This window comes from Phytophthora infestans, genomic scaffold (genome assembly GCF_000142945.1).
Source record: "Phytophthora infestans T30-4 supercont1.27 genomic scaffold, whole genome shotgun sequence".
NCBI classification, from domain to species: domain Eukaryota; phylum Oomycota; class Peronosporomycetes; order Peronosporales; family Peronosporaceae; genus Phytophthora; species Phytophthora infestans.
The window spans coordinates 1,991,261-2,011,869 of record NW_003303732.1 but is presented as its reverse complement, the minus strand read 5'-3'; the positions used below and the strand labels follow the sequence as shown (position 1 = coordinate 2,011,869).

The following is a 20,609-nucleotide window of genomic DNA, read 5'->3' as shown; positions in this document are numbered from 1 at the left end:
CGCAGTAGCTGCCCTTTCCCCAAACTTTTGAGCTTCTGAGAGCCATTTTTTTAGCTACGTTTCACCCATAAGGAGTCCAAATTAAGCTAATCTGACCGCAGAATCGGCGCAAGATCGTAATTGGAAAATCACCATCGGCTAGGAGTACTGCAACCCGTACAATCACCTTTTTCAAACTGATGAGCAAGATACGATATTTAGAAAAACGATAAATTGAAATATTTGTTTCTAAATCCATCGACGCAGATTTCATTTCCGAAGTAAACTATGAGCTCGACCACTGCCGCTGCAAAGACCCGGGCCTACGGAGACCTGAAGGAGTCCATCAGCACCAAGGACTGCTACTGTTTGAATGAGGACCCGAACAAGCCCTTCCGTAATCTCTTCGCGGGCGACGACTCGCTCGTCCTCAAGTCGGACGCCGATGGTGGGAGTTCATCAAACACCATATCCGTGAATAATTTAATCTAATCTACCGTGTGTTCTCGTTTTAATACTACTGCGATTAAGAACAATTGATGTTGTATCTTGAGTTCCAGGATGCTGTCAAGATCTTCTCGCTCAACATTGTCGCGCCACAGGGTGAGGAGGCGCCACGCGTCATCAAACTGTATGTGAACCGCCCCAATTTGGGCTTCTCGGACGCTGGAGACGTGGAGCCCACGCAAACCATCGAACTTAAGGAGGAGGACCTCTTGCCCGAGAACGACGTGGAGCTGCGCTTCGTCAAGTTCCAGCGTGTAAAAAGCGTCTCCGTCTTCGTGGAGGAAAACTACGGGGCCGAAGAGACCGTGCTTTCCAGCCTCAAATTCTTTGGTGCGTTGCTGCGCTTGTTGTTGCCACTAGTTGCATTCGATTTTTTACTAGTTGCAGCAACAATACTGACTTTTTTCTGTTGCAGGCGAACCCCTGGCCGGGACCAACATGAACGAGCTCAAGAAGATCAGCGACGAATAAAAAAATGTGCATGTCCAGTCTCGCAAATTCCCCAAATATCACGAGATGTACCCATTTCCATCTGATATATTTCATATCACCCCCAGTTACACGTCGAAGCGGTCGTTCGCTAGCACTTTGCTCTTGTTGCCGCCATACGTCAAGTAGAATGGAGTCTCTGGGTACCGTCCTAGCGTAGACAACTGAGGCAGTAGGTCGCGCTTGTTACGAGGCACCCCTCGTTTCTTGTAGGGATTCCGCCACTCGTCTACGTAGTCCGTACCGGAGTTTATACTTGGAGCATTTCGCTTCCGAGCGACGTCTTGTTCTGGGTTGTAGACTGCTGCAAAGTCGGAGCTGCCAATACGGCGAAGCTTGTGGTACTTCGTTTGCTTGCGTTTCTCCTGCTGCACGGCGTCGTAGGGACCCGAGCTTTGTAGAGTAGTTTTATCTGAAGGAGGATATGGTGTTAACCTCGAGGGTGGACGAGCTTTAGCTAGTCGCGAAGTCACCACACGACGGGCGTTTTCTCGAATGTGGCTCTCTACAGAGACACCGAAACTCGTGACGCTTGCTGCCTGCATGGGCGAGTTGAAGATGCCAGCCACAGCACGCGTGCTGACCAAGTGATGGAGATCTTGAGTGACTTTGACCAGCTCCGCTCTTGCGGCTTTCTTAGTGTCTAGCTTCTCCTGTTCTTGTTGCTTAAGTAGGTTTTCTTCCAGCATTTGACGCATGAGGTCTCCTTTGGCTGCAAGTTCCAAAACATAAGCTTTCCGTTTACGGAAGTCGAGCCGAAGTGTCCGACTTTGAACCCCGCGTGCAAGTTTCTGGATGACTACAGCGTAGTAATCCAATACTGAGCGGCGATGCGCTCGCTCCAAGTCAGTGCGTAGTTGATTACAGCGTCGTCGTGCGAGGTGTCCTCGGAACACACGAGAGATCAGGAGTTCAGCATCTCTGTCTCAACATCAAGTCCGGTTAGCGAGCACACTTCGAGTTGATAAAGACACAGATGAACTAACGTCTGAGCTGTGACAGCAGCACGGACACGTTGTCCTCGAAAAAGCCGCTGGATGTGTGTCGCGGCCTTGCGTTCGGTCTCGGCTTGGGCCTCGGCGTCACTGCACCGAATCACACTTTAGAGATCAACCGAGATGGCGCAGATCACGCATTAAACTATAACGCACTCGAGAAGCTGCTGTAGACGTACAAGTGCGGCACCCCGGCTCGTCCAGCAGTCGTGGAAGAGCGCCATGTGTGTGTGTTTATCCCTCGTAGGGTGAGTTGGGCACCGATTTAGAGTGAAGATAGAGCGAGCCAAAAATAGAATAGAGTTTGTTGTCAGATTACGGGAAATGATAGGGTCGACAGGCATTAGCAATGTAGCCAAGTGACTGCAGCTGCCGTGGCAGCCACATGTGGGTCTGTGAAGATCTAAACTTTTCTCTGATTTGATTGGTCGAGCACTTCAACTTGGGTGGGCGTTACTGGCCACCTCGTCCCAAATAACGGGTGCGACGAGGACTACAGTATTATTCTTGTGTCGTACATGGAACTATTCACGGCATTGAACGTCCGCCGCGTCGAGGACCAGCGGGCGATTGAGCGAATCATGGCGACTCGAGACAAACGTTGGCTGGCAAGTTTAGGGCTCAGGGCATCGCGCTCCTCGCAACTGTCAAGTTGCACAGAAGGTAACGGAGAGGCGGAGAGGCAGGCTGACCCCGACGCCGAGATGGCTGCTCTGGACGACGAGATGGTAGATATGGCCTTGAACACGCCGGCGGAGAACGAACGACCTGTTCAGTTGAGTATGAGACTCATTCGAGAAAGCCTCGCGTTGTCCAGGAAATCCACGCGACGAACTCGAAGCCCAGAGCACGAAGACAAGGAGGTGGAGGCGATGTTAGGCAAGAAAGTACTGCGCTTGGACTGGCTGGATATTGGCAAGATCGAGAACTTGGACGCGTTCACACACGTAGAGGAGCTGTATCTCCAGTACAATTTGGTCGAGACCATCGAAGGGCTTGAAGACCATCAACGACTCGCGTTCCTTGCTCTTGCTGGCAACCGGATTCGAGAAGTCAAGAACCTCAAGCATCTGCAAAATGTACGTCGTCGTGGTAACGTTAAATACCGTTAAGATGCTTAGCTGGCGTATATTTGTGACTGCAGCTCAAGGTTTTAGATCTGTCGATGAACTACATCGAGGACTTCGATGTCAGCGAGTTTCCAAAGTCGCTTTGTATCTTGAGGCTCGCCGGGAATCCGTTTGTACGCCTTATGCCTGCCTACGCACAGCTCTTCTTCAAGCGTCTACCGAACCTTGTACAAGTAGATCAGTTCCGACGTCTATCAACAGATTTAACGTCGTTATCAACGTCGTCGATAGAGAGCGAAACCTCAGTGTCAAATAGCAACGCAACTGTGCGGTCCCTCCTCGCGGCTCATTCGCCGATGGATCAGTACCGCGCATTGCAGGTCGAAGTGGAGCTGCCACAAAGCGAGCAGGATGTTCTCGAGACACAAGGAACGTTTGAAGCAGAGAAAAAGGCGTTCAATCTCGCAGACTACGAAAAGCAACGCAGCGACCGAATGTCCAAGTGGAAGACGCAGTTGACAGCGTTGACGTCGCGGACACGAGACCAGTTAGCAGAGAGCGGCGAGTCCATCAAAGCTGGCACAAGCACCAGGTTTCAAGAACGACGCAGCCTCGCACTGTCGCGAGCGCGACGAGCGACAGACGCAGCTCTCGTGGATGCCGCCAGCCACTTCAAGCAGGTGCGCAGTCGTGTTCGACGAAGGAAAAAGGTGGTAAAGCGTTCGGCGACGAGCTAACGCCTGTTCCTGTTGTCTTCGTAGATGGAATTAGCGCACCAAGAGTGGCATAATAGTCAGCAGAGACGATCGGCACCGTCACAGGTGAGATGAGGACACGTCTTCGACGAATGTAGTCCGATTTTTCAATAGTACTTTATTATGTTAAATCTTCTGACAACCCATTTTATTTAGAAACCCCCTTATTAGGGATCAGAAAACATAAATACGGGTTGACTAGAGCTGATTCAGCTCAGCTGAATAGCGAAGCTCGTGTCACAAGGCGCAGCTTGTGGGACGTACTCTGCCAGTGTCCGTAGATGCAGTGTGAACGCTTCGAGAGTAAGGTGACGTGCATTCTGCACGTGTACACTCTTAGCGACAACGTATGGTGCCGCCTTATACACGTCGCCACACGCAGCAATATCTGTTTGATGTGGACTTATTACGACGAGTCCAAACTTACCTGCATGCGGGTCAAGAAGTCGCTGTGGCGCACCACCAAAGAGTCGATCGCGACACAAACTTTGCAGTAGATTGATTCGCCACCCCGCTTTCTCCGCTGCAGACTGGAACCTGGTAGGAGCTCCAATGACATGAACACTGGTCATTGTTGTTGTGCTACCGAGACAAAAGGCCAGTCGAGGGAAGAAGGTTTTGCACATGGCTTCGACAAACTGCGCACTCTCTTCACTGACAATGAAGAGCGGACCGTAAGTCGACACGGAGTTGAGTAAGTGGATGAGATCTTGCTCAACTGTGGCGAGTGCTGCCTGCAGGTTCGGAGTGCGTAAAACTCGCTGCTTGGCAGCTTGAAGAGCTGGTACGGACGGTTTGAGCCCGAGATGTTGGCGCATCCACTTCGTTGGGATGAGGACGTTCTCCCAGCACAAGACAAAGGCGTTGGGTAGACCGTTGACGGGTCGATTTGTCGCTGGGTATTCGTACAGGTCGCTGGAGTAGGCGGACACGTCCATAGAGAAGGACGAGATCATGGCTTGGGACATTATATTCGTGCTATTGATCGTTGATGCGGGACGCAAGCAGCCGAGCGGGTCATTGGCGAGGAGGAAGTCCAATACGTCGGGGTTCATCGTGTGAAAGCAAGATGCAAAGTGCTGCAACTGTTATCGCTGAAACGGACGCTGATTGGTCGTTTCTAAAACTGGATGTTAATGACAGTGCAGCCCTGTGAATGATGGTGGTTGAAGCTAGGTAAATTGGTCGATTAATTTTATTTTAAAGTCATAAATGCTATTTTATTCAACCTTTTTAGTCATCCGGAAATGTGCAGAATGTTGCTGTTAGACAGAGATTATACTGTGAGAATGTAGAAGTGATATTCGCTCTGTTAACCATATTCCTTAGGCAGCCACCCGTGCCACCTCTCCTGTGCGTCCGTATAGTCGGCGGCCGAACCGGTCTTTTCTACCGCTTTGAACCGCAGCTGCTCCAGCCGCACGATCCAAATCCAACACTCCTCCTCGGTCGTCGCACTCTCGGCAGGACTCGTCACTTCAGCTTGAAGATCTCCCGCAGTTCCGCGATCCTCGGCGCCGGCAACGCCTTCGTGAGAAGATCCGCCATCATCAGGCGTGACTCCACGTACTCGGGCTTCACTATCCCTTTCCTGGAAAAATCACAGATGAACTTCACGCGGATGTCCACGTGCTTCGCACTCGCCATGCTCTCCTCGGATTCTAGCTGCTTAATCGCCGCCCTGGTTGTCCATCCTCATGGGCACTGGCTCCACTACGCGGAAACCCAGCTCACGCACCAGTTCCCGAAGTCCCAGCAGCTCCCGCCCTACGTGCGACGCTGACGTAAACTCGGCCTCCATCGTGGAGAGCGACACGCCGGTCTGCTTCTTGCAAATTTACTGCGCCACAGCCCCGTCCATCGTCACGACTCCTCCTGTCACCGACTTCCTGTCGCTCTTGTCGGCGGCGAAGTCTGCGTCGCTCCAGCTCTTCAAAGCCATCACGTCGTCCATCCTCGTCGGCGCCTGCATGATCAGCTTGACGCTCTTCGTGCCCTTCAAGTACCTTGCGACCCTCTTGGCCAGCTTCCAGTCACTCGTGGTCGGCTGGTGTGTCCTCTTCGTCGCCTTATGCACAGCGATACTAATGTCGGGTCTCGTGCACCGGGCTATCCAAAGCAAACTTCCCACGAGCGACTGGAAACGGCAGATCGTTGGCTCACCCGGCGCACCCACCTTGGTCAACAACTGCGCTCGTCAACCTCCGCCTCGTTGTGCTCCTCACCAACCGGAACCCGCACACTGTTCGCGCTCGCCAGCCCATGCTGCTCCAGCAGCTCCTCGATCGTCGCCTGCTGGTCCAGCGAGTACCCCTCGCTGCTGTCTAGCTCCACGCGCATCCCCAAGAATTTCCTCACCTCGTCCAAGTCTTTCACTGACAACACACTCATGCGGCAAAAGAAATCGTCCACCAGACTCGGCTTGGACGCGGTGACCAGGAGATCATCCACGTACACGTCTACGAGCGTCATCTCGCCCTCCTCTCGCTTGTAGTATAGGCAGATGTCCGTCACGCACCGTGTGAACCCCACCTCCTCCAGCTTCGCGTGCAGGAGTTGACTTCACAGCCTACCTGCTTGGCGTAAGCCGTACAGCGACTTTCTCAATCGCAGCGCCAGCTTGCCCTTGACGCTCATTCCTAACCTACGCATCACCTCATCTCTGATCACCATCCCCTGCGGGATATCCAGGTAGATCTCGAGATGCTGCTCCTTGTCGGCCTTCACGTACGCGTTGGAGATGTCCCCGTGCCTCGCCGGCACGCTCCAGCGACGAGCAAAAATCAGGATGACCTTCACCGAGCTCAGCTCCATGACCGCCGCGAACGTGAGCCCGAAGTCCACGCCAATGATCTACTCGTTGCCGCACGCAACGAGCCTGACCTTGAACCTTTCTATGGCTCCGTCTGCATCAGCCTTGGTCTTGAATACCCACTTAGTGTGCAGTACGTGGCGGCCGATCGGTGGCACCACCACGACCCACACGCCGTTCTCTTCCAGCGCATTGAGCTTCTCCGCGATGGCAACCAGCCATTTCCTCCAGAGCTTGCTCCTCTTTGCCTGCCGGTAGTTCTCCGGGTCGGGCTCTTGCACGTTGTTCACCACGTCCGCGGTCTGTTCCACCCGATCCTCATCAGCGCCTCCACTCGCCAACGCCTCAGCGGGCTTCCGCGTAGCCGAGCGCGTCTGATGCTTATCCCGCGTCCAGCGAGACTTGTTCCCGCGACACTTCGCCTTTCCTTCGTCTTTTTCCTCGAAGTGTCTGTCTCCGAAGTGCCCGTGCCCGCCGACTCCTCGGAGTCCTCCAGGTGCACGCGCTTCAATTGCTCGTTCTGCACGTCCGACAACGTCTCGACGTTGCTCACATGCTGCGTCACTACGACAACCTTATCCTTCGGGAGATACACCCGGTAGCCTTTAATCTCGTCGTTCTTTCCCACGATCATGCCCGCCTTGCCCCTCTCACCCAGGGACTTGTTCTTTGCGTCCACGTGCACCGTACAGGGCGACCCGAAAACCACGATGGCACTCAAATATGGTGTACTCTTCGTGAGCATCTGCAGTGGCGACTTCGATCCCGGGTTAGCCTTCGTCGTGCTCCTGTTTAGGATATAGGCTGTATATTCCGCAGCATCCCCCAGAAACTAAGCGGAAGGCCACATGCGAACACCATGCTCCGCACCATATTCATAACGGTGCGGTGCATTCGTTCCGCCTTGCCGCTACTAGCCTGGTCTCGCGGCTCGCTAATCTACCGCCTGATTCCGGTATCTTTGCAGAAGAGATCCAGGGTCTGGTATTCCCCACCACCGTCCGTCCTCAACACGTGTATACGGCAGTTGAACTGCCGCTCAAAGTACGCCATGAAATGCTTAAACTTCTGTGCCGCGACGTCCTTAGTCTTCGCCAAGAAGACCCTGCAGTAGTTGGTGCGATGATCAACAAAGTTGACCATGTATCGGTTTCCTAGTCGATCTCTCGGCGTCATCGGCCCCTTCAGGTCGGAGCAGATGACTCCTCCGATCACGTCAATGGGCGAGTTTGCCCCGGTGTCTTTGCGCGACTGCTTCTTCTTGGTCTGTTTGCCCTGGGCACAAGCCAAGCAGTTCGCCCTCACCTCGTCCGTGAGTGAAATCCCGGAAGCCGGGTCCTTGGCCATCTTAATGATCATGTCGTAGTTCAGATGCCCTAACCTACGGTGGAAATGCATGAGCGGCCCGGTCTGCACGTCCCTGCCGACATCCGCCTCACCTTCCGCCAACATCGACATCAACACATTGCCCTTCCGCCCCGTGCCTCTGGACGCCATTGCACGCACGGTGAGAACGTTGTTTGTCTTCTCGACGTCAAACACCGCCGGCCCGCCATTGATGCCGGCTACCACGCGGTGCTTCCCTCGGTACGCGAGTCCGTACCCCTTCTCCTCCAGCAACCCGTACGATATGATGTTCCTTTCCAAGCTCTCAGCGTACTGCACGTTCAGCAGCCGCACTTTGGTCATCTTTCCCATCGCCGTGGTCACGAGCATCACGCTCCCGCGCTTAGTTACTTTTAGCGCTCCTCCGTCCGCTGCCACGCATTGACTTTCGTAGTCTTCCGCGTCTTCCAGCAGCTCCGGATCATTCACCAGATGACGGCTGGATCCACTGTCCAGGATCCAGTCCTCCGTCACTGTGGCCGACTCCTCGACCGTGAGCACGAAGTCAGCGTCCGCGCCTTCGCCCCACCTCTTCTTCTTGCTCGGACAGGCCGCCCGCAAGTGGCCAGATTTACCACACTTGTAGCACTTGCGGTCGTCCTTCTCGTCCTCGTGCACATCGTTGACCACGTCTCGCCCCAGTTGCTTGCCTCGCAGCTCGATCTCCGTCGACTGGGCGAAGTGCGCCAGCTCTTCCGCTTGGCGCAGGTAGTCCGTGCGTGCCAAGTTCAGCCTGGACAGCATCGACACTCGCATGTTCGGATCCGCGTAGTGCACGATGTTGTCTAGGACCAGGTTGTCCGCACCGCCGCACGCCTCGCTAACCGCCACGAGGTATAGGTAGTGCTCTGTCCAGCTTCTCTTGGAGCTCTTCGGTGTCGTGAACATCTTCATGCTCTGCGGGGGTGTGATCTTCGTGGCGAAGGTGTGCAGCATCCGCTGCATCACATGCTCGAGCGTCGGCTACTCTCCCCACCAGCCTTCAACCTGCTGGTTGTAGTACCTCTCGGTCATTCCGCTAAGATGGTGACCGAGGATGTCAAACTTGACGTCCTCGGTCCACTGGAACCCACTAGCACGCTCGGCGAACTGTATCTGGCGCACAAAGCGCTTGCCCCACGCCAGGAAACCGCTCCCTAGCCCATGGTACAGCTCTTTTTCGTCGAACGGCCGGATCCCTAGCTTCCTCTGCCGGGTGTCAGGTACTCCAGCGAATCCCGGTCCTGGCGACGGTGGCGGTGGCGCTCGATACGCTTGCGGTGGCACATAGTGCTGCGGCAGCGCCGGCTGTGGCGCCTGAGCCATCCCGACGTTCACTGCTGCATATCGGTACTCACGTTGCTTCATTCCGAAGTACGTGGCCGGCGAGACGGCAGGCGACGTGCGCCGCGGCGGCGTCTGGTCCAGGGCCTGCCTGTCCATGGCTCTGCCCAGGCCCAGCGACGACCCGAAGACGCTGCTCTCTCGACCCTTGCGCTCTTTCTCCTCCTGCCGCTCCTGCGACTCCTCCAGGCGTCCCATGCGCACTGTGAGGTCCTTGAGTAGGTCTAGTAGCTTGTCCTGCGTCCTTTTCGTCTCGTCGTCCGCCTTCTTGACCTCATCATCTTCGCCGTACTGGCTGCCTGCCCTTTCGCGACTAGGCTCTGCTTCCGGCCAGCCTTGGACTTCGTCCGTGGCAACAGTATTAACCATTGGGCTCATAATCTGTTAGACAGAGATTGTACTGTGAGAATGTAGAAGTGATATTCGCTCTACTAACCATCTTCCTGAGGCAGCCACCCGTGCCACCTCTCCTGTGCGTCCGTATAGTCGGCGGCCGAACCGGTCTTTTCTACCGCTTTGAACCGCAGCTGCTCCAGCCGCACGGTCTAAATCCAACAGTTGCACAGTACACTGGAGAACTAACACGATCCAGACGAGCAATCTCCTCTGCAGCTGAAATACGGGCGTTTTTGCGTTTTCAAGTACAAACGTAAGCGTATATTGTACAGTACCGACAGATTACATTAATTTTTGAGTGCAAAGTCTTCCATCATCAACAAGACGAGAGAGCTTCCGCGTGACACGAAAATGATTCTTAGACGGAACTCGTTAGACAGGTGTCAGACAGGTGAATTTGTATTATATTGGAGAGGTGGGTACAAACGCTGAATAGATGGATAAAAAAGTGAAGTGGTGTGTAACATCGCTCTCTTGAGTGTGTGACGTTAACTAGCTGTTGGTTTTGCTTTCTTTCTCAGCAGTTTTCCCACTGTCGCCCAGCTGAGCTACCCGCGACTTCGTTTGCGTGATTTCTCAGTAGTTTCGTCAACAGCGACGCTGGTTGAGCACTCAACGAACACATGAGTGGCGCCATCGATGGTATGACTGCGACTGAGCAGATCTTTAGATGCAGCATCGCTCTCGATCTTGAGCATCCGGTAGCGGAGCTGACTCAGACGCTTTTGCATCTTCCTGCTTGGCATACTACGGCCATCAAGTAAGCGAAGCGGCGGTACCTGCTTAGCCTTGTTACCACACATCCAAAGCACCCATACATGACGAACGGAGCAATCGGGGATAGTAAAATCAGCGGGTACACGACGAAATTTTCCCTTCCAGTAGTGATAGAGATGGCGACTGCTATCTTCTGTGGCACTGTCGACGACAGAATCATGTCCGCCTGTTCGCTTCTCTACAAGATCGTCAACTCCAGTATCGTGAAGACACGCCCTATTTGCATCATGAAGACCGTCGTATGTAACAGTACTGGCACCGATAGCACGTTTCTCCAGCTCAGATATAATGTCCTGCACAGTATCAGCTCGCGTAGCTTCAATTTTTGCTAGCGCGTCAAACAGCCCGTCCTTCAGACCTTTCATTTCACATAGTATCGAGACATGGGGTGGCACTCCTGTCGGGCGAATACGAGCTTCAGTGCACCCATCACCTGTCCGTATTCGGTCTGTCAGATTTGATAGTAGCTCTCCATCTTGGAAAATAGGCGTCTCAAAAATGTGGTGCTGTGGAGAGAGAGTATCCTTCAGGAATGACGAATGGTAGACCAACGATGCTAAGCAGTACTCCGCGATATACTCGAGCTTTTTGGGTAAGACTGGAAACATCATTTTTAGCCCGATCACAACACACTCTTCGCGTGTATCGAAATGTGGAGCTAAGGTCGAGAGCCGGTAGCTTTCAGTAGGACAGCTGCAGCCCTACTGAAAGTCCTGCAGCTGTACGACCCACGTGCATGTCGCCAGCAGCCTCGTAACGAAGATATGTGCTCTGTATCCCCCCGAGCGACCAATCGGCTCGCAAATGGACGGCAGTAGACGATGGGCATGCAGTTGACCCTGAAGAGCAGAACGTGGCTGAGCCTTTTCGCATTGAGTGAGTCCCCAGTTCGGTGGCGTTAAGACCCTGACGCTGTAATTCGGTGGCTACATCCTCGTGTGCCGATAGACGCAGCCAACACTTTCTAAAGCGCTCGTACTGGTTGCTGGTAGGTCAGTACCGTCAAAATTTGAAACCGACCAATATAGTCCTAAAGCGAGAATAGGACAAATATTTGGCTGTAGCGGGTTGGCGTAGATATGACGAGGGTCACGCGGTCTTTCACCACCTTGGTCGTTCTTCATATGCGCGAAAAAAAATCTGTATCGCGTCGCCTCTCCACTCCATATGTGAATGGCGTATTCCAAATGCGTTGGAGGAGCGGCACATGAGATTCCAAGCAACTACCATGTATGCGTGGGCAAATGCCATCTCCTTGCCTGCATGAGTGAGCATCGTTTCGCACAGGAAGGAGTACAGATCAAGCATGAGCGTATCCTTACCAGTCTTGACGGAGGTCTCACCATTAGCTGCGTCCTTCACAAGCTTATGCTTGAGCCCTTTGAAGTAGTTTGTGAGTTCTGACTCTAAATGCTTGGGCATGGTGTGGCCGTAGTCACGAAACAAGTTAAACAGCCCTGCCCGATGCGTGTTCAGAGCGGAGTAGCTTAGGGTACCGTTATCCTTTCGCTCTAGCGTCACAAGCCATGTCACAAAGTCAGATGCGGCTAACGCCGCAAAGTCCAGTGGGGGAATACTGCGGCTCTGTACAACAAATTCTTCGATACGAGAGCGTAGTTGTTGAAGCGAGCACTCCGTGATATCACCGAGGCCCTCGAGAAAGGGCCTGGATGCGAGATGCGGTTTGTGGCAGGTAACCCACGCCAGAAAACGACTGTAAGAGTTTTGATAAGTGGCCGACGCCCCGGTCACGGTCCGCAAACGAAATCGATCTTTTGGAAGAGGATTACGTTTTGGACTCGGGCTCTCAGGCCATAACCATATCACCGTGGGCGTCGCAACATGACAGTACGACCCTTACTCCCAGTCGCGCTCAAACACAACGATCCGCTAACGAAAACGGAGTGGAGCCAGCCATTTTGCAATATATTTTTAAAATCTTGTTTAGCTGGTTGCTGGACCTGATACCATTAAAACAATTTTTAATTCGCCTCCGAAAACAAGCTCCCAACACGATAATACTTGACGCGTAAGAACCTCCACATCGATTGTAGAAGAGACTGGTGCATAACGACAAGTATTGTACTCGTCACAAGTCCTTGGACCAGACTATAGCCATCTGTTGTGAGGATTCAACAGCCAAAATCCTTTAGTAGCCGTTAGATATAAGGGGTAAAGTCGGGTGTAGATTTCAAAACTGTGGTCAGAATTAGCTGATTCGCAGTGGTTTTTGCGTTACCAGACTATTTATAACTATTTCCAGATGCCCCAGGTTTACGGGAAACGGGTTGCCTTTGAGGCGGTCATTTGATTGGGCAATTCCCAAAACCACATGGATTTGCGCAAGAAAGTACAAGAAAGTACGCAACTGAACAGCAGCAAATCCGATTACGATTGTAACTATTGAGTGCAAGAAAAATCCAAAAAAAATATTTAAACAGGCACCTTATGTCCCGCTCTGCTGGGTCGTATTTACGCTTCCTTCCGCGTTGAGTAGGCTTTAACTTCACATATAAAATAATAGAGGTTAGCGCTAAATAGTTGATAAGGAAAATCCACCGCTAAATTGCTATAATGCACCTCAAGCTTGGTCTCATTGTCGGCTCTGCTGGTGCTCGTCACAGTCGTAACAGTGTCGTGTGCTATCTGTAGACACGCAGCAACCAGGTCCCAGGTTCGCTGCCCTCTGAAGAGGCCATCTTCCTTGGCTTTGGACATGAAGTAAGAACACCGTACTACGTATCCTTTTGGACTGGTGTCAGCTCTTGCTGCGAGGTGCCTGGCTCGGACATGTTAGTAAGGACGCAAATAGCTCACTAGATGCACGAAATGCTAAGGAACATTCACGTAGGCTCCTTGTTCTCTTTTGGTGCCAACTCGAGGAGTTTCGCCAATTCAAATGGCATGTTAAATAATCTGGTCCAACGTTCAATGACGAGTACAATAGTGCGAGAGAGTTTTGATAGGGAAGGGGGTGGGCATTTTACCCTGAACCCCTTCCACAGGGATGACCTGTCCAGTGAGCCCATGTAGAAAGTTAGAAGTAAGCCTTTAGCCTGATGGTAATTCCACTTTGTAAGACCGCCCATTACACCGTTGAAGCCGACGATACGGTAGAACGGGGTAAAACGCTCCAACAGCCTGCAAAACGACGCTCTACAGAAATACGGCAGCTAGGTTAGGCGGAACGTTAATGCATAAGCTATATTTCAAAAACCATTCAGTGTGAGGATATTTAGTGTCAAGTGATACCTCTCAATCCCGGGTGATATCTTCATGTAATCAACGCTGAAGCTCGCGTGCTTGGACAGACAACGCTTGCGGGTGTCGTTATCTGCTCCAAGTACGACGACAAGACCTGCCAATCCATTAGCACAATACGGAATGGCTGAGAAACCGAATATTCAACTACAACAGAGCGGCATAAACCCCGACGGAATTATATGTATCAGTTGCAAGTCGTGGGTAGATCCTCTATCTTTAAAAAATACTCTTGTAAATTCGACCTACGGTGCTGCAGCTTCATCTTTGCCCAGCCAATGTTGGCCTCACTTGCACACTAAGTCGACGCTTTTACTATGGAAAGTTGGGATTCATGTTGATTTGCTCAAGCTACGGTATACCTTTCTAATCAAAGTTGATATTTCGCAAATAAAGCTGGCGGATTTTGTGCGCGAGCTCGGGTGCATGTTGCTTTCACGCGCGCGCAAAACGTCTTGGAACCAGCATATGTTGGCACATCTCAAGCACTACCAAATCAATGCGCCAGCGCCAGCGCAGACGCCCTCCCAAGATCGCCTCGAGCAGTAATCACTGGAAGAATATCATCGCGTTCTGGATGCTTACAATGACGGAGGCGATTGACGTACTGTTTCACATCACAACGACTCCCCGCGTGCGACTGCTGGGTACCTCGGTAATGGCGGTCGTGTCGAGAGTCTACCTCGTGGTGGCGCGTGGACGACGAAGGTGAAGTCACAGATCAAGCAGGATCTATAAGAGTACTGCAACAAGTGCTGCGCCTACACTCTAATTACAATGATGACCATAGTCATGGATGCCTTCCATGGAGGCCTCTCTCTGTCGACGATCTAGCGCCACCTCGTGCGCGCAGACATTAATGAATCTGTTTTAACGGTCTTGCGCTACTGTACTCATCGACGCGTTTCGAATTTGTCACGTGCAATAACGCTATCGGCAAATGAGAAGCGTAAGGTCTTCGCAGAGACACCAGTGGAGCAGTGCCACCGATGCAACACAAATTTGTGGTGTACTTCGACGAGACCAATTTCAATCTGTAAACAAAGCGCACACGTGGCCGTGTCAAGAAGGATGTGCGCGCGGTGGAGAAGAAAGGGGCTAACTTCCGGATGAAAAGAGCAGTCTCGTCTGCGTTTGGTGTCGTGAAATCCATCACTGCGCGAGGCAGCATCAAGATGCCTAACAGGCCAATGTGCAAAAGCCAACTAAAAACTGTTTCCGTGTGCCAACTTCGATCGAGGTGGGCGACATGAATTGGTCACCACTGTGCACTCGAGCTTCAATGCGCTGTTTCTTGCCCACACGCAAAGAGCGGTCAGCAAAGCCGTCACAGTCTCCATTGGCTTCGTCGCGGACGCTTGCGAAATCCACCACCTGCTTCGCAAACAGGACCAACAATTCATGCTCAGCAGCTGCTCTATTGCTGCGATCCTTGAAATAGATCGTTCAGCTAATGATGATGATGAGACCGCCTGGTAAAGAAGCAGAGCTGTTATTTGACACAGTGGATAGCTTCGAGAGTGGTAAGCAGTTTGCAGATTATCATGGCATGTTCTGCCATGATATTTTTGTGGGCTGGATGGATACCTTACTTGAAGCACTATCAGAGAGCTATCTAATTGCATTATGTGATGGATAGCGCCAAGTATCTTAAAGTACCACCAGAAACAACCCCCAAGCAGGGCAGCAAGAGAGCAAAAATCATTGGCGCTTTGAACGAATACAAGCTGAAGATACCAGCCAACACAACAAAAGCAATACTGTAGGAAATACTCTTCAAGCACATCAAAGACAATGTAGCTCCAGTGATAGTCGACAAAGCAAGAGCAATAAGTTATGAAATCATATAGACACCACTCTACCATTCCTATATACAGCCTATTGAGATCGTGTGGGCAAACGTAGAAGGCGAGGTTGGGCGCCAGTACTCGACAATCACTACCTTTACAGATATTAAGTTCAGGCTACAACGCGTCTTCGAAAATGTTTTCATTAATTTCAGCGCAAGAATTGATGCCGCGAACAAGCAATTGACCGAGCTCAAGAAGCATCTTGAAGCCATGGATTCGTGCGAGGAGTCTTCTTCTGATAGTGAAAACCGATTTGACTAGGATAAAATATGTAATGCGTTTGAATTTTGATTGGTCAATTTTGGTAAAATTTACGTAAGAAAAAGATAATGTTTATTCTAATAACGTTCCCTTTTGCTTCTCTTTCATATACTTATCATCTGTAGGGTTGACTAGCAAATCGTTGTGTATCGAAAAGTGGAGGTGTATGTAGTTCTCGTCCATATAGACGACACAGCGAGACAGAATCTCGCTAGAGGTCATTTTCTGCACATATTACGCCCTCGCCAAAAATCGTTGGTTGGCGATAATCCGAGACGCTTCTCTTTTTGAGCACCGCGCAAGTATCCTTCCTTAAGAAGCAGCTGAACTGCTCGAAGGACGACATTGGTGCTGTCTGCATTTGATATAACGACCTATAGGTAGCTCTTTCTGCTAGCAAATAAATTAAATCCTTCGCTAACGTTCATGCCCTCATCTCAGACCAACTCCGTATAATTCCACGCACTTCTTTATGCATTGCTAGCGAGTTTGGCAGTGGTTTCCTTGGTTAGCTGGCTGTGCAGCTGTGAATACAGTCCCATGCGACAGAAAAGAGGACCAAATTTTACCACATGTCTTATTGGAACCAAGTAAACGAACGATTTTGTTGGTAATAGAATTAGGGAGCTGCTTCCTGAGGACGGATGTGCTCTGATATGTGGTCCTCACGTTGGCAACAGCTTTTGGCCGATTGTCCCCATTTTGGCTACAAATATTTATGAGCGGTGGTCCTCGTTTTGGTTACAATATTTACGACCGATAGTCCTCACTACGGCTACAATATTCATGACCGATGGTCCTCGTTTTAGCTACGAAATTTTATCATCGGTGGTCCTCATTTTGGCTCCGGCGTTTATACCCGGTGATCCTCATTTTGGCTACTGAGTCTTTGATCTTCTCAACACGTAGTACTGAATTAACTGCTGTAATGCTGAGCTCTATTTTGAGCTATGCACTAACCACTTCGTAATACTCAAAAACGCTGTCCTCGTTCATGGTCTCTTTGTCAGAGCTAAATTGCGGCGAGATCGTCAAGGTCACAGACCAAATTCAACTTGGAAGCAGACAGCAAAGCGCCGTATGACTGTCGGTGACTTCATTTCGCAGCTGAAGAAGGAGATAATTCTGCTAAGCGTGCTGACTGCAGCACATAAGATTTTCGAGCGTCGAGCCAGGCCTATTTCGGATGTCTACAGGTTGTTCATAGAGCTTCTGCAGACAAACAGGGAGATAAATATGCCTATCTCAGAGCGTGGAATCATTTTGTGGATGATCGATTCAACTTCGTTTGCTACGACGCCCATGATGTGTCGAGTCTGCAGGAGGAATGGCCGACGACACCTAGGCCAGCGTCATCGACTTTTTGGTCAATTGGCACGACCCAGAACACAAGAGCGCTTTGACAGTAAAGTCGATGCGATATCAGGCGCTCCCTACAGAAAAAAACTCGGGCGCTCAAGTTGATGAAGGACAAGCGCATAAATATTCTAGAATATGGGGGGCAGCGTAAGAGGATTCCCCTTGTTTCATTGTGTGGGTGATGCGAGACTTTGCTACGTTCTGCTACAGCGCTGATACAGAACGCAAATTTTGGATGCACAAGTTTGTTCATTCGTCTACCAAATGCCTTAAGCAAGGAAGCGTCGGCGAGCTAGTCTTGCTCTTCTTCAACGCGAAGAATCTTGACTCCGAGGGCATTGCTGTGTTTGTGAGAATTCTCGCTCACTGACCATCGAAGAAGCAGACTTTCCGATTCGAGAATATATAAGAAAACTTTTGATTGAGTCCCATCATGCATCCACTGGCGTCACGAGAATATTCTTACATGTAAGCTTTTGAACTCGACGCATTTCGGCCCAGAGCAGATGGTGCATTATGAAGAGCTTTAACATCTTGGGTCGATCTGTTAGCAGCTTCCCCAACCACATGAGTTTAGTCACCATGTTTTTGACAACGAGGTGGATCACGTGAGAAATACAGCCGTGAAAAAAATGTGGGTACGCCGTCTGCAGCGTTTACCACATCAGTTTGCTGGTCGCTGTGGTTTCTGTTACAACAGCAACAATTGTCATAAATCTCACCGATTCGATAACACTCTTGATATCGGCAGCCAGGAATCCAGGTGCTTCCAGTGTAAACGAATCGAAACACGTTTTTAGTTACGCTCTTGCCGCTGATGTCCGTTTAGCCATCCGTGCAGAAGGTGCACTTCTTGCATTTAAGTTTGTGCAACATCATCACCTTAAAGTCAGAGAAGCATATGTTGGGCAGAGTCGTGGCGAGCTCGTACAGAGAAGGGATCGCGCCTCCCTTAGGCGCAGAATCTAGAGGAGTAGCGGCAGCGTGTGATGCGGAGCTTAATGTCATGCCAGTTGTGTGGAGTAGAGCCACAACGCAAACTGCTTCTTGAAAGAAGTAGGGTTTGAAGGAGTCAAAGCAACCGTAAAGTACGACGTTATCGCCTTGGTCTTCAACCGCTTGGAGCGCTTATTCTGCAACTGGTGACGAACACACTCGACATGATTTTCACCCCGCTGGTGCATAATCCGATTGCATCTCTTGCAGGAAACCATACCATCGGTAACTATGACCTCGTCCCAGCCAGGATTCTTTCAGCGTCCACGCTCGGTTGAAACTGATTTGGAGACAATGGCTGTCATGTTCACGGTTTGGCTTGCAGCAACGTCAGGGTCGCAAGGATGAGCTCTAGTAGAACCAGTTGGGGGTGAGAAAGTCAAGACGGCATACAGTCAGTAACCTCTGGCACACCAAGGGGATGGTTAAACAGGAAGGCTAAGGCCATGCTCATTGGAGTAGACGGGGAACTTGTTTTGTAGTCGAAGGTAAAAAAAATAAGACTGTTTGATATTGCGTTCCATACGAGGACGGGTCCCTCGGGTCGTAGCACCATGAACCACCTAACATACATATCACAAGCTTATGGTATGTCTGCAAACCGAGTTTGCTCAAAACAGGCGTGCGGCGCGACAACCAGCAGCAGTTGTCAAAACAGCACATTTTTTGTCGAGCCGCACTAAGTCACCCTAATATCGCATTTAAGGTATATGGCGTCACCACTCTGAAAAATCCTGGTATTATAGCCCGTAACATCCACCCGGTCTTTCTCAATAAGGTGGGTAATTTGAAGCACGGTCGGTCGGTTGGCATTCTAAACGTAATGGAGACTGGTAACAGTTTTAAGAGCTGTGCAGTGAGCTCCATCTCCACCGGCATCTATAAAAACAATGTGTAAACCACTTTCGGACCAACATTTTAAATCGCGCCGTGGAAATGCCCGAACAGAAATGATCGAATTGTTTCAAAAAATTACGTAAGTTATTTCATATTTCTTAAATTATTTCAAATACGACGAGATATAAATGTGGTGAAGTGCTTTCTTAGAAATAAGAGAATGGGCCTGACGCGGGGTCACTATCCCGAATCAGTGACAATTTCAAGTGATTAGAGAGGATTTGGGTTGGTGGCACGGATGCAAGTTGCCGGTGGTGGATTAGCCATGACGAGCGGCACCCCGTATGAAATGACGATGGATCTGGTATGAGCGGTGTACGAGAAGGCAAGATCCACCAAGACTTACCTCGGATCCACCCTTACCTGGATTCACTTAAATGGATATGGGATATACTATACAATAGTGGATCGGGTGTGGATCCTATGAAGGAAGGATGGTCGGTGCCCTATGAAGATGGATCTAGCAGTCACGGCTAATGAGGAGTCAAGATCCACCGCGAGGTACCCCGGATCCCATACTTCCGAGTTCGGGTCCAAGGAGGGAGGATCCCGCATAGAAGGACCTGGATCCAGGGTACAGGGATGAGGGATGCAGTGGATCTGGAACTTTCGTGGGACAATGGAGATCACAGACGGTTGCAAGATGATGTCGGATGATTGGAGAGCTCGGATTCACGGCGAGTGTACAATTACAGTGAGGTGGATCTAAGCGACCTAGATCCGGATGAGTGTACCCATAATAGGGTGACCATGATGATTACGTCATGGATCCGGTGGATCGGAAGATAACACAGCTGGGATGATGGGTCAAGGGAAGAAGGGACATGCAGCCGAGCCTGGTAAGGGATTTAGCAGATGAAAGACATAGAAGGTAGAAATCCAGGCAGGTATAGGCTTAAATATCAATACAGTCCTCAATTTGCACAGTAACACGCAAGTGCCTTCCCGCCCTCAAGAACCGGAACTACATTGGCCGTACGAGCTCCGTGAAGGTTAGGAATTGCGAATCCAGTGTTGGTAGCGATAACTGGATAATACATTGGCCAGATCCTACAACCTAGTGAGCTTTCCTATACACGTGCAGATCCAACAGGTTAACCGAATTTACTACTTGGTCGGTTACACCCTAGAGGTTCTCAACTCTCAAGATCCCGTCACAGGAGGCGGCAAGTACGACGCAGAGGAGCTACAAAAGCAAGGGAACACACCCGCAAGGCAACCCTACGGCCAAATCCACGATCTAGGCCCCGGATCCATAAGCTCGAATATTAGGAATCGGAACTACCCACGGACTCAGAGTGAAGATTTTCCACTGCTGCTCCACCCCATCCCCACGTCTCGCCAAGACACTCAAGCTTCACCACTTGAACGCTTCGGAAGTTACCGAGAGAGCAAGATCCCGCCCTACCGACGGGTACACAAGGTGAGGAAAGTTCAGTAGAACACGGATCATCGGGGGGCCCCCTCCGTAAGTCGGTGTCTGGGCGCAGTTGGTA

General features: G+C 51.0%; 5 protein-coding genes across 5 annotated transcripts; 2 read left to right on the top strand and 3 right to left on the bottom strand.

Annotated features, from left to right (window-relative positions):
• Positions 1-260: 260 nt before the first annotated feature.
• On the top strand, positions 261-1,015 carry PITG_12892 (thioredoxin-like protein, putative; the record flags this gene model as incomplete). Its single annotated transcript, XM_002900215.1, has 3 exons — positions 261-427; positions 511-816; positions 902-1,015. 3 exons carry the CDS (start codon positions 268-270, stop codon positions 955-957), a joined length of 522 nt encoding a protein of 173 aa, XP_002900261.1.
• A 28-nt stretch (positions 1,016-1,043) lies between these two features.
• Positions 1,044-2,252, bottom strand: PITG_12891 (uncharacterized protein; the record flags this gene model as incomplete). Its single annotated transcript, XM_002900214.1, has 3 exons — positions 1,044-1,896; positions 1,962-2,060; positions 2,127-2,252. 3 exons carry the CDS (start codon positions 2,192-2,194, stop codon positions 1,044-1,046), a joined length of 1,020 nt encoding a protein of 339 aa, XP_002900260.1.
• Positions 2,253-2,488: 236 nt separating this feature from the next.
• PITG_12890 (uncharacterized protein) lies at positions 2,489-3,777 on the top strand (the record flags this gene model as incomplete). Its single annotated transcript, XM_002900213.1, has 2 exons — positions 2,489-3,049; positions 3,421-3,777. 2 exons carry the CDS (start codon positions 2,489-2,491, stop codon positions 3,775-3,777), a joined length of 918 nt encoding a protein of 305 aa, XP_002900259.1.
• A 227-nt stretch (positions 3,778-4,004) lies between these two features.
• PITG_12889 (uncharacterized protein) lies at positions 4,005-4,850 on the bottom strand (the record flags this gene model as incomplete). The annotated part of the gene is made up of 1 exon (XM_002900212.1): positions 4,005-4,850. One exon carries the CDS (start codon positions 4,848-4,850, stop codon positions 4,005-4,007), a length of 846 nt encoding a protein of 281 aa, XP_002900258.1.
• A 6,261-nt stretch (positions 4,851-11,111) lies between these two features.
• Positions 11,112-11,764, bottom strand: PITG_12888 (uncharacterized protein; the record flags this gene model as incomplete). Its single annotated transcript, XM_002900211.1, has 5 exons — positions 11,112-11,123; positions 11,215-11,260; positions 11,343-11,461; positions 11,506-11,587; positions 11,697-11,764. 5 exons carry the CDS (start codon positions 11,762-11,764, stop codon positions 11,112-11,114), a joined length of 327 nt encoding a protein of 108 aa, XP_002900257.1.
• Between the last annotated feature and the right edge of the window lie 8,845 nt (positions 11,765-20,609).